Raw genomic sequence first — 13583 nt, forward strand, 5'->3', positions numbered from 1 at the left:
GAGAAATGCTCCCACAAGCCATATTCCATGTGCATGTTTGCAGATTGAGATTAATGAGAATTTAAAAATACTGCTGGTTTTCTGCCACAAAATCATTTTGAAGCAAAGTAAATTAAACACCCACACAGATTGAGATTCTGCATACACTAGTTAAAGAGCGTAAATTAAATTGACGCTGTCTTCTTAAAAGATTGAATTATGGCACCCAGTAAAGAGAAAAGAACAAAGGTTCAAACTCCCTTGTCTGGCACTCTCTCATCCCACAACATCCCCTGTCCAACAGGATAAGGGATGTTGCTGGATCAGAGAGCAGCCCCCATGTCTGGAAGCTGGCTGGGGTGTGGAGCTTGCCAGCAACCCTGCAGCCCCAAGGACCCCAGTCACGGGAACCCCAGCAACCACGTAGCTGGGAGCTGGCTGGGCACTGACCCCCACCGGCAGCCCCAGCTGCCTGAGGTGGGGAAACCCAGCAGCCCTGTCACTGGGAGACAGCTGGGTTGCAGGACCCCACCAGCAGCACCAGAAATGGGAACCCCAGTTGCGGGGGCAGGGAAACCCAGTCAGATCTCAGACACAGGGACCCTTGCCAGATGGTGGGGAGAGCCCAGCAGCCTTAGGGGGAAGCTCGGCAGGAGTGGATACCCACCTCCAGGCAGCTGGGCTGATCTCCCAATGTTAGGAAAATCCCCTCGTCTGGAACCACTCAACTGCCAAGGGTGCTGGACGAAAGAGGTACAGCCTGTAATAATATTCATTTAAAAGCTTTTTAGCTCCATCATAGAGTCTGAATGACTAAATAAATGTATCTTCCCCACAGCCTAGCCTAAGGTGGAGGTCAGTGTTATTGTCCCTCATTTAAAGGCATGTAAACAGGCATACAAAGAAATTCAGTGATGCTGTATGTACAAGGTGACACTAAGAAGTCTATAGGAGAGCTGAGATTAGACCTCACACCCCAACACTGTAACTTGGAAGAAGACTAGTCTTACTCTTGTTCAGCACCTATGTATCAGTTTTCATCTTCTGAGTACTGTAAAAATCAATCAATCCTGAGCTGCAGTTTTGAGATAGCTGGGAAAACATAATCACTTGTTTTACAGATGGGGAAACTGAGCAGAATTGAAGGGAATTATCTGACGCTACAGAAAGAGACACTGTTAAGAGCTGGATTGCTCTCAGGCATTCCTGGCTCCTGTATGGTGCTCCAACCACTATATCATACCTCTCTCTCTCCCTGTCACATTTGCAAGAACAACTAATAAACAGTACAAGTGAATGAAATGTTTTGTCACAGAGTAATGAAAAAGAATTGATGGCAGTGTAATTTCTTGTTATAGTTTAATAATACTGCAGGCCAAAAAGTCTGCATCCTTCATTATGAGTATTTGTGCATTGAAAACGTAGCCCTCTATATCATGTTTTCAAGGTAAGAAATCTCTTTATCAAGTGGACTATGACTGCACAGGCAAATAGAAGAAACATTAACATGCTTGGCAATATCACCACTATAGGCTTATATCCTTATTTTCTGACAGAGGTCACTATGGTTACTCTCTCTTCCTTCAAAAAATTTCTACCTTTAAAACATTGGAAGGATTTTAGCATTCATGTAAAAGACAGCATCAGCAATGAGAGACTTGGGTGTGAAGTGAATACAAGATCAGACAACAGCTGGCAGAGCCACTTGTGTAATTCAGTTGGATACCCTGCATTTCTCATGCTTTATATGGCTCAGGTTTTATATTGTGATGTAGGTGAATACTAAGCAGAATGCCACTTAAAAGTGATTTAGGCACTTTGGAGCCTAAGTCTCATTGACTTTCATTGAGGCATAAGTGCTTAAGTGACTTTTGAAAGTGGGACTAAGGCACTTAGATTTTGTGAATAGGCTTGGACAGACCAGCTTTTTATGTTAAAAGTTGCAAACATCAATTTCACCAGACACAAATAAATGAAAAAATATTTCTAGCCAAATAAGAATTGAAATTTACAGGCAGGCAAATTAAGAAAAGTGATGCTTGAGAACTTCTTATGGTTGAAGAATATTTGCTTTGTATATTTTGATATGTTGATAATTTCTCTTTTAGTGGTTATAAAGCTTTAGCTTTTTGAATCCCAGTGTTTCCTGACAATAAATACTTATTGTTTAATCCACCTGTATAATTTCCCACAAAAGCAAACATTTAAAGCCATAAAAAAAGAAAAATGATTAAACCCCTTAATTTTGCTCCAGTGAAAACTGAAATTGAAAAAATGCTTAAAATAAACAGCAATAATTATCATTGAAATTATATTAAAATCAAATTCTGTCAACCCTAATAATGTGGAGTAAGGCAGCACCTTTAAAATTCTGTGTGCATATGGGAGTTGGGCTTTACAACAAAGAAAGAACAGCAGCTAGCCCATGCTAGCTGACAGGGCTTGCAGGGTTCCAGTTTCAGGACTATTTATTGCTGTACAGACTTCTGAGCTCAAGCTGGAGCCCAAGCTCTGGAACCCTCTCTCCTCGCAGGATCTTGTCCCAAACCTAGAAGTCTACACAGCAGCCTGAGCCCTATGAACCTAAGTCAGCAGATACAGGCCTCTGGATGTACCCCAAATGGCCTCTGGAGTATCTCCAGACAGCATGCTTTAGAGGAGTCCTATAGGTGCTCCAGGAGTACCCTAAGGTCAATATAGACCTGTCCCCAGAATCAGAGAGCAGCAACCAATTATTCTGAACTCCCTCACACCCCACCCTCCACTCACCTGTACTCAGGAGGCAATGAGCACAGCTGAGCACCTGTGCCAAATATTTTCTGGACACAAAACAAAGGTTAATAACAATGTTCCTTTTGTGACACTTCAGACAAATACCTTTCCTAGTCTAATAATACCCTTTCATTGTTCACGTTTGAAATGAGATATGAGATATGAGCCATACATTGATTTATTAATAGCTTTTTGGAGAATTCAAAATGCATCTGAACAAATACACTTTGCTACATTTTTAAGCTAACGTTCAGAGTTTGTTACATCACTTTTCCAAGGAAATGACCATGAGGTAAAATTCACACAAATAATGTAACTCAGCAGATGACCTTTCCAACTGACAAAAGCTACAGTATTTTGAGATCAAACATCCAACCAGTTATTTTATAGCAAAGAAAAAATGAAAATAGATCATTTTTCATTACAGCACAACCATAACAACAGAAGCTGGACAAACCATTCATTTGGCAGATATCATCAGATGTTTGTTGCTTGTATTAATTGATTAATTGAAGCAAATGGAAGTGCAGTGCTACAGTGGTTTTGAATGATTTCCCTGGACACTCCTGAAAATGAAATCAATTCTCAAGAGATTTCTTCCTGCCAAAGTCATTTTAAATAACTATATGTAAAATGAATTAGAGTTGAAATATAGGGCCTCATTATTTTTTTCACTGATAGCCATCTACACCTCCAGAGCAGTGTAAAGATCCCTTAAATCACATTTTAAGTTCCTCTTCATATTACCAGAGTTGTGTAAAGTGGTCTTCAGCTAAGTGAGAATCAGGCCAAGTAATGCCCTTCATTAATCATGAAGGTATCTTGTAGACCAGAGATGAACGTGTAAGATACAATGTAGCCATCCTAAAGATTGGTTACATGTGTGCATGCATTCAAAGCACAGTGCTATTTTTGTGTTCATCAAGCACAATCTGATTAAATCCGTAATTTTATAAACAGGGGGAATAAACAGCTGAAAACATTTATATCAGTACAGAACTTTATGATATTGTAACTTTGAAAACAATGACTTCATTGAACAATTTCATCAGCTTCACTTGGCTAGCACTATTTGAAATAAACAGCTGTTTACATTATGAATATGCTGATACATTTGTCTGTTTTGGTTTTATCACAGAAACTCACTGCAAATTATTTTGAGCTCACAGTTAAATGTTAGATGCTAAAGTTGAGGATTCTTTCTTGAGCAATTATTTATGACTTTGCTCTTTGAAAGGAAGTTTTTTTAATTCCTGATCCAACTCCATTGCGAAAGGACCTTTTAATGAAAGACTTCTCCAGGAAAGGCTTTAGAAAAGTCAATTCTTCACTCCTGTCCAGCTTGTCTAAGCAGCTATTCAACAGGATGAGACAGTAATCAGATTTCCTGGACAGCTGGCAAATCAAATAAAAAGGATTATTGCTCAGAAGATTAAAATATGTATATATCAATGATCAGCAAAGCCAAAATTGTGAATTTGCACATTTGCTGGTATTTGCCCACTGTAAAAAAGCAAACCTGAAAGACAAAAAAAGTAATTTATACTTAAAATGACAAGGATTAACAATTATTTGCTTTGGAGTAAAAGTATCCAAATCAGATGTTTTTATAGCCTGTTTTACCTGGTATTTCTACAGATATATTTATGATCTGAAACATGTGATTTCCAATGTTATACTAATGATGTTGTCTATGCAAGTGACAGTCACTTTCCTCTAAAGCAGAGGATATGTTGTAGTTATCAATTAAGAATTTTCTATTAATAACACAGCAAATTTCATTTATGTGAAATTTCTTTCTTTTAAAAGACTGAAAACACCAGAAATGGAAACATCTGTGATATACCTCAGCTTTTGATTTTTTCTTTCTCTGTTACAGTTATTGTCATAATTATATTTCTTAATACTGAAGAAATATTTATGAATAAGAACAGGGAAGAATTTAAGTTGTCTGGGATCCTTCTTTCTCTTTCTCTTTTACCCTGTCTTACTTTATAAAACTTTAAAATGTGTGAATACACACTCAAAGAGCCAACTCCTTCACCCACTATTTTGTATCCTCTCATATAATAGTTATGTGATGCCTTTCATCCCAATACACTAGCAGAAAATAAGGGTATATATTATACAATATGAATGTCATACATTATCTATTTCCACACATCTTCATATGTTTTACTAATGTTTGAGAAGTCACTATAAAGCCATGAAATTTAGTGCCACTGTAGTCAATGGGAAAACTCCAATGGAGTGTTATCATTGATATAACACTAAATTAGTCATACTACCATCCACTACTTGATACTATTTGCATTAATTAAGACTTAAATATTTTTCCAAATGGGTATATCATTATTATCATTTGCCCAAAATCACCCAGTGAGTCTGATGTAAATTCCCAGTAATACACCCCATCCACTGCATCACATAATCTATTTATGGCTTTTTTACAAATGAAAATTCTCCATTTTTATTTAAAAGAAACTTTAAGAAGCATAAAGCAAGGAAACACCATCTTAAGATTTGGGAGACATCACTGCAACCATAAAAGAATTTGTACTAATGGATAACATCATCATTCTGTTAAACTAATTTGAAAGTGAAAGATATTGGGTATATATTAAACAATAAAAAAACTATTTGTCTTACTATACTATTGCCATAATGAGAGCTGAAATCATTAGTTAGTCAAATAGGTCAAAATAGATCTGAACTATGTATGATCAAAGATGAAACTGTATTAAAGGATTACTCCAAAACATACACATGTAAATCAGAATATTGGCTAATGAAGCTGAATAAGAACTTCATATCAATATAAGGAGAAAACATCCATTCAAGTAGATACTATCTGGACTGGAGGTAGATTTCATAAATGAAAATCTGATGATATAAAATACTTGTCTGAAAGGAGAAAAAAAAAAGAAAAAAAGGGAATGACAACCAAGACTCCAAGAAATAATTTCCACGTTACAAAGAAATACAGCAAAGTATTGTAAGCCAAAACATATCCTAACATAGCTATTGAACACTGTAATAATGTACTACCTAATTACCATTCCAAGCAAGACATCTAACTCAGAATATGTTTGCATAACCTTTCTAGGGCACTTCATATAAAGTCTAACTGCTACTGTAGTAATTTCTTCCATCCCAAACATCAGATAGTAGTATACACTACCTGTAAAATACTGCATTTACTTCTACTTCACGGAACTTCATTAAAATATATAGCTACTTAATACAGTGAAAATAACATTCATCCTATAGATTGATCTTTTTCCTCCATAGGCTATTTTTAATAAGACAACTACCGTACAGTTTAGTAGTTATCCTTCTCCATACAAATCCATTAAGAATGCCTAACATATACATTTACAAATAACTAATAACAACAGTGTGAAGTAAATAAGTGCTGTTATTTCTATTTTACAGACAGGTAAGCTAATATAGGAAGATGAAATAGAGCAGAGGTCACTGCAAAAGCTCATCACCTCCCTTTCTCAGTCCCCTGGCTGAACCACTGCATAAACTATATACTATGCACAAAAGCATAAACACATCATTCCTCATAGAGTCTTTTAGCAAGACAGCTACCTATTTGCCATAAACTAAAATAAAAATTCTTCATAACAAGGAACACTTGGTAGTCCTATTTGTTCTACACATTTAACATAAAAAAGTTTGATCCAATTGTGTTTAAAAATAATCCAACTAACTAGATGATGTTCAAGGATTATAGCTTACCGTGGAAGGGACAGTAGGATAACACCTCCACATGTGCATTGTTGTGATCCAAATAATTAAAATGATGTTTAACCTAAACAGACTCCAAGAAAAAAACAAATTAGTTCAATTTTTAAAGGTAATCTTAACATATATATATATGTGTGTGTGTGTGCGTGTGTGTGTACACACACCAATATACCAATACAGACTTTCCAAAGATATAATATAAAGTATAATATCGTTACCTGATCATTTTTCTTTCAGCACTGATGTGCAATTATGCACAATTATGCAGTTTTATTGCCAAAATTCTCACATTTCCTATCAGTTCTTTCTTAGATGACCATTTTATATCAAGAGTTCAGGAATGAAAATGTCATTAAATCCTATTTCAGTGTGAGTGACTGGTCCTTGGTTGGCCTTTTAGTCTTTCTAAATGAGAAAATGGCAAGAACACACACTCAGCTGCCATTATAAAACTACCAATTGACGTTGTTAAAAGTGATGGCATTAAATGTCCTTCAAGTGAGTTTTCACCCAGCCTGTATTGTCATGGCACAAATGGTAAGAGGTCTCAAGATTCCACAGAAAACTATCTTAACAAGTATTTTCTCAATTACTGTATGGTGTATTAGGCCCCGCCCAGTGCCAATGAGTGTCATGCAAAAGTAGAACTATGCAAAAAGTAGTCAAAATATATTTTTAGATGCCACTTTCCAAAAGCAGATTATAATTTACAGGATTTAGGAACAATAAATATTTCCAAGGACTTTTTTAGCTAAGCAGAAATCTGTCATGACTTGTATTTTTGTTTTATATGATACTTTGCCCTGTTCATTTCTTATTACCGAACTAAAGGGTTAGACTGGGGGTATCCAACTTTTTTCCACTGGGGACCACACTGCAATTTTTCATGTGTGCCAGGGGGCTGATCACACAATAGCCACAAACCACCCCCGCCCCCCAGGCTTAAGCATCTCACAGCACCAAACCTCTCCTGCCGCCCTCAGGTTTAGACCCTCCCCCACCCCAAGCCCTAAACACCCTGCAGCCCCAAACTGTCCCATGCCTACTGCCAGGCTTAACCCCCCTCACTGCCCCAAACCACTCTGCTGCCAGCCCTGTGCCCCAGCTGGAGCTCTGCCCCTAAGGCTGGCAGTGGCTCCACGTCCCAGCCACCAGTGCTCTGCAGCACCATGGCAGCTGGTGTGCAAATTACCCTGGGCCAGATAAAAAGGCTCCATGGGTCAGATTCTGGCTCACAGGCCATCTATTGGACACCCCTCGGCTAGACAATATTAGTAACATTCTTGAAATGTTCTTACACTAGAACAAGCTGTTGAGTCCAATGCCCTGCTCCAGCTATGGCCAGACTGCAGGGTTTCGGTGACAAAACAGCCGTTTTGCTGACAAAACCCACAGAGTGTTCAGAGTGCAAAGTGTGTTCTATCCCCAGTAAGTCAACAGAATGAAGTGCTTTTGTCAACAGTCGTACCCCACTCATCCACAAGTAAGAAGGACGCTGTCAAGAGAGATCTGTCAACAAAATGCTGGTCTAGACATTCACGGGGGCTGACTGTCAACAGAAAAGACCTCTGGGACGCCACACAGGTGCCCCAGTGGACACCCTGCCCACAACAATCAGCTCTCTATGGTTCCTGCCTCTGGCCCTTCTTAAAGCTGAAGAGAGCTCAGAGAACCCCATGGCAGGAAGCTGAGAGTGTGCGAGCAACAGAGCTACAAGCTGATGTGCGCCACACCCTCACAGCCAAGTCTTTGCAGCCAGCATTCCCCCATGGCAGAGCAGGAGGGAGCACAAGACTTCCCTGGACCCCCCATGGGTACAGGCTTAGGGCTCCCAGAACCCTTGCTGGAGGTCCAAATGCTGTGACCTCTCCTGGAACGGGGCAAAAATCCAGGCCTTCCTAAACTTGTGGGCCGAGAAGGACACCCTATAAGACCCCAAGGCCAACCATACTGAAATTTACAGCAGGATGGCCACTGCCCTGGCCTAACTGGGCCACCCTAAGGCACCCTGAAGCATGTCAGGGTGAAAGTAAAGAGCACCATTGGGGTACGTGCAGGCTCAGGACGCTGCCCGATGCTTGGCGGGGCCAGACCACCCACATACCCTGACTACAAAGGAGCTGAACACATCATGCCCATGCCTGAGCCTCAACACCAGGCACGAGTCCACCCCGCCCCCCCCACTACAGCAGAAGCCCCCAGATGAGAAGGCAGTCAAGCCCCAAATCCCACTGGATCCAGACTTGGTCAGCAGCCTCATCCTCATCTTGGACCCAGTCCCCGGTAGCCAGGCCACCTTCCAGGCATCATCACACCTGGGCAAGGGTCCAGCCAGTGTATCCCATGTATCACACACACCAGGGCATGGGAGGTGGGCACAGATAAGGATGTGAGTGTCACTTGGCCAGCTCAAACAGGACCATGTGCTGCCATCCCAGCGTGTGGAACCACATGCAGGAATAGTGTGCAGCACCTGGAACTAGCAAACAACCCCTGAGCATGGGTGGCATCCTGCTGCCAAGCTCAGGGAAGGCCAGATGAGCCTCGAGCCCTGTGGGGGGGTCCTCCCAGCACCTGCCACAGCTGGAAGCAAGGGCAATGGCCTGATTCCACAAACACTGAGGAGTGTGACACCGAGCACACAGGCCTGCCCACAGGTGCAAGGCAGCACCCATTCCTCCAGGCAGTACTGCAAGCCACAGGTGTTTGTGGGTCCCATGGTGGGCTCAGCTGCTCCCAGCTCACCTGTCACCCATGATGGGACCCCTCTGTGGCTGGACATCCCCTTGGCTGCTAGCCCTTCAAGTGGTGGATGTGCACAGCAGTCAGCATGGTCCCAAGGGCACCGTAGAGCACCCATGTGGTAGGATCTGATCTGCAGGCCACACACGGCTTTGCTCCCAGGACATCCCTATCCCTTTGCCCAGGGGATGTTGGTTGCTGCACACAGTGTCGGGGGGCAAGGCCCTTGGGGCTGCGTTGCACAAATGACTCATTGTCCTCTCTTTGTCTTCCTTACAGCAGGACCTACACCATCCAACGGCTGGGCCACCCCCCACCTCAACACCAGGCAGAGCCTGCAGCTGCAGAAACCAGTGGAGGGTCTACAAGGGCTTCATGCAGGACACCACAGAGTGTTGATCATGGGCCTGGAACCAGCTAATGTCCCTCTTTGACGCTATCACCAGGATCTGGTAGGACATGCTGCCTCAGCTGCCTGCAGCCACCCCCACTGCCCTGCACCTGCCGGCCTTCCCACATGGTGCCTGAACCCCAGCCAGATCCCTTGGGAGATGGCCATGACCCCTCTCTCTGGCCTGCAGTTCCCCTCCAGTCCACCTGCTTCCCCAGAATATTCAGAGACCACACTGCAACCCCTCCCCATCCATACTTCCTCCTGGTCTCTTCCCCACCTTCGTCCCAATGGGGACCCCAAAACATGGCAGGGGGTACCCCAAAGCCATTGGGGTCCTGCTCCGCTTTGGGTTTGTGGCTCCCCACCCCCTCCATGTTCTGAGGACCCCCCACCCTCTGTCCGATGTCCCCCATTCTAAATAGTTCCTTGCACTTGTCTTTGTTGTATATAGTTTGGCATAGCAGTTCATTTCTTTTGCACAAGTTCTTTTTAGTTCAGTAAAACACAGTTATTTGTTCACCACACCCACACCCACTTTTCCACTTCATTGTGCAGGAGTTGGGAGGTGTGAGGGGAGACAGGCGGTGTTGTGACAGGGATGGGGTGGGGCTGTGGGCTTGAGGCCTCCTATGCAGGCAGTCTTTGGGAGAAGCTCTCCTTCAGGGCCTCCCAGATCTGCAGCCCATCCTGATGGGCCAGGTGGATGGCAGCTGTGGACAGCTGCTTGTATACACGCCCCTCATGGCCAGGAGCCACCCCACATACAGGGAGGAAGGCCTTCCCCTGCCCTCCAAAATGTTGTGCAGGACACAAGAAGCCCCCACAACCTTGAGGATGTTGCCCTCCCTGACATCAAGGCAGGTAAGCAGGCACCTGAACCATGCCTTAGGCAGCCAAAGGTGCACTCGGCCTGCATCCTGATGCAGTTCAGGTGAGCATTGAATAGTTCCCGGCTGTGGTCTTGCTGACCAGTATAGGGCTTCATCAGCCATGGCATGAGGGGGTAGACCACGTTTCCCATGATGCAGGGTAGCATGTGCACATCCCCAACCACCAGCCCCCAGCAGGAGATGAATGTGCCCACTTCCAGCCTCTGGCGCAGGCTGGAGTTGTAGAACATGTGAGTATTGTGTGTGTGGACCACCCACCTGGCATAAATGTCTGTGAACTGTTCACTGTGATCAACCAGGGCCTGCAGCACCACGGAGGGGTATCCTTTGTGGCTGATGTACTTGGCTGTGCTATGATCTAAGGCATGGGTCAGGATGTGTGTCCCGTCAGTGGCCCTGATGTAGTGCGGGAACCCCAGGACTGCAAATCCAGCCACAACTTCCTCAAGGTCTCCCAGACAGATGACTCTCTGCAGCAGGATCATACTGATGGCCATCACAACCCGCAGAGTGACGCAACCAAGCACACACTATAGGAACTGAGGGAGGGAGTACCTGGGCCCCAGGCTGTCTGCAGGGGTCCCTTTAAGTGGCTGTCTCTGCAGGACTCTGTCATTGGCTCCCAGAAGGATGGGGGTGACCTGCAACCCTGACTGGCATTGTTGTGTGTGGCAGTTTTGGAGAGAGAGCACCCAGGCTGTCTGGCAACTCTCTGTTGACAGAGCAGAGTGCTCTTTCAATGCAGCTTAGTGTCTGGACGTGATCTGTCGACAGAAGTTTTGTCACAAGATATCTTCCAACACAAACTTTTGTGGACAAATCCCTGAAATCTAGACATAGCCTCGGATGCATGATATGGTCCTTTTTAAAAATGTCCACACATTGCACTCTGGAAGTCCTACCAATTTGTAGACTACTATAATTACTTTTTAGACCTTATCTGCATTGTTTTAATGATGCTCAAACTTATCTTAATACAATTCCAGCTAAAATAACTTGACTTTTTAGAATGAAAAGGTCCAAATGGAACTTGACACATATTCAGAAACCATGAGCCTCATGTAGGTGCATGTTACTAAGATGCAGCTGGACACTAGTCTCTGTGTCAATATCACATTTTATTCTTATAATTTCTTCTCTTGCAGACATTATCTTACTCAAATCCTGCTTCATTAATTAAATCAGTCCATAGGCCTGTTTGTGCCGTACCTGATGGTGCTGCTTGTTTATTGATGGGAAGTTCCTATTAACTTTAATGTATCAAACCTTCATCCAGCGTTACTAGAACACAGTTTCTGAAATTTAATGCAGCACTATGTTTCTCTAACTATTTCAGTTGGCACCATGTTTATTAGAGAGGACTGAACCTTGTGACATCGGAGAATTCACAGACATCTCTTTTTCTTTTGCATTTCTAGTTTCAGAGCTTTTGCTTCCTGTAATTAAAACCTGTATTTTTTTCCTTGGATTATTCTTTATAAACAATATATTTGGGAAAAGAACGATTTAAGCATATACAAAACAAACTCTTCCTCAGAATCTATGTGGCACAAGTGAGTTCCCTATATTTGGTTTACATAGTGCACAACAACAATAACAGAGGAATTAAGCCAGATTCTCTGAGGCTGTGTCTACACTTGTTCCCTTTTTCGAATAAGGTGCATCAAAATCCTCATTAGGCTAATTCTCACTGTGGTACCTTTGAAGTTGCAAACTTCAAAGCGCTGGCTTGCCAGGGGAGTAAGGGCACTTCAAAATTGCACAGGTACTTCTAAGTGCCAGTGGCTACACAGCATGCTGGCGCTTCGAAGTGTGCACCTTTGAAGTTGCTATGGTGAGAATTAGCCTAATGGTATGCATTGCAGCATGTCATTATTGTTCCTCACTCGGGCTGATTACCATGCCCCCTTCAAGGAAGGGAACTAGTGCATACACAGCCTGAGTGATGAAAGGGAACAGAGAGAAAATCATGGAAAACCATGAACAGATGCCATCTGAAATAAAAAGGGCTTAGCCTTTCAGGGAGTCATAGAACTGAGAAAGGCCTCTGGGCTACCATTGCTATATGGAAAGCCAGGAGCAGACAAGGATCCTTAATTTGCAAACATCCTTGAAATTGAGCGTGGCCTTTCAAAAGAAGCAGCCGATAAAAATTTCTTCTACACCACAGGTTTTTCTCTACTCACTAGTAATGCTTCTATTTTGTCCAAATCAAATTTCATCCAAATTGCCTTTCTCTCTGCATGCAGAAGTTTAAAGGAGAATGAATAATTCACAGGGACCATTCCGTTGATGACTGTAATAATAGCCCTCAAAGCAATTTACAAAGATGATATGTGTCCTTCCCATTTTACAGTTGGAGAAAGTAAGGCAGTAAGCCATGAAGTGTCAATGTCACCTGCCTAGCCAGAGGAGCTAGTTGCCTAGGCACTGTGGAAATTCCCACTAAGAGCCCAATCTGCTTTTTCAGATATTGCAAATGCTTTTGTCTCATGGCATTATTTTCTCTCCCTGATTGGATTACCATAATGCCTAGAGTCAGGTTTCTGGTGCAAATATTCAGGTTTGTAAATTTAAAATGCGATTGCTTTGCACATTCCTAAAATTCACTTCAAATGCGCTGATTTCATTGGATTATTATGTGAAGGAAAAACATCAAAGATGGGTAAAAGCTGACAAAGCTGAATTCAATTTTTTTAATTTGAATGACACATTGAAGGGTTTCCCTCCCTTAGTATTCACCAAGGTTTAGTCACATGGGCACTAATGGCACTGTGGCCCAGAATGCTGCGTGGTTCCCATTTATGTCTTCTCACATACTGAAAAAGTGGTTGGAGAGGATGACTCAATGCGAGCCTGGGGGGCAAATGAACAGTTAGGAATTATGGAGAGATTGATTCAATGCTACATCTTCCAGAGCTAGATATGTGCAATGTTATGAAGTTTACTGCAGTGGCCCTTTCAGGCAAGGCCTGAAAACTTGCAAGGGCATTAAACATCCTGAGCATTTTTCATCATAGTAATAGTTTATCCATTGCCCTTGACTGAAA

General features: G+C 42.6%; 1 protein-coding gene across 1 annotated transcript; it reads right to left on the minus strand.

Moving 5' to 3' along the window:
* Positions 1–3966: 3966 nt before the first annotated feature.
* On the minus strand, positions 3967–11030 carry NPS (neuropeptide S). The gene is given in 3 exon segments (XM_074999611.1): positions 3967–4146; positions 6499–6688; positions 10792–11030. Coding segments are annotated over 3 exon segments (609 nt in total).
* Between the last annotated feature and the right edge of the window lie 2553 nt (positions 11031–13583).

Source organism: Carettochelys insculpta, chromosome 7 (assembly GCF_033958435.1).
Source record: "Carettochelys insculpta isolate YL-2023 chromosome 7, ASM3395843v1, whole genome shotgun sequence".
Taxonomy (NCBI): Eukaryota; Metazoa; Chordata; order Testudines; family Carettochelyidae; genus Carettochelys; species Carettochelys insculpta.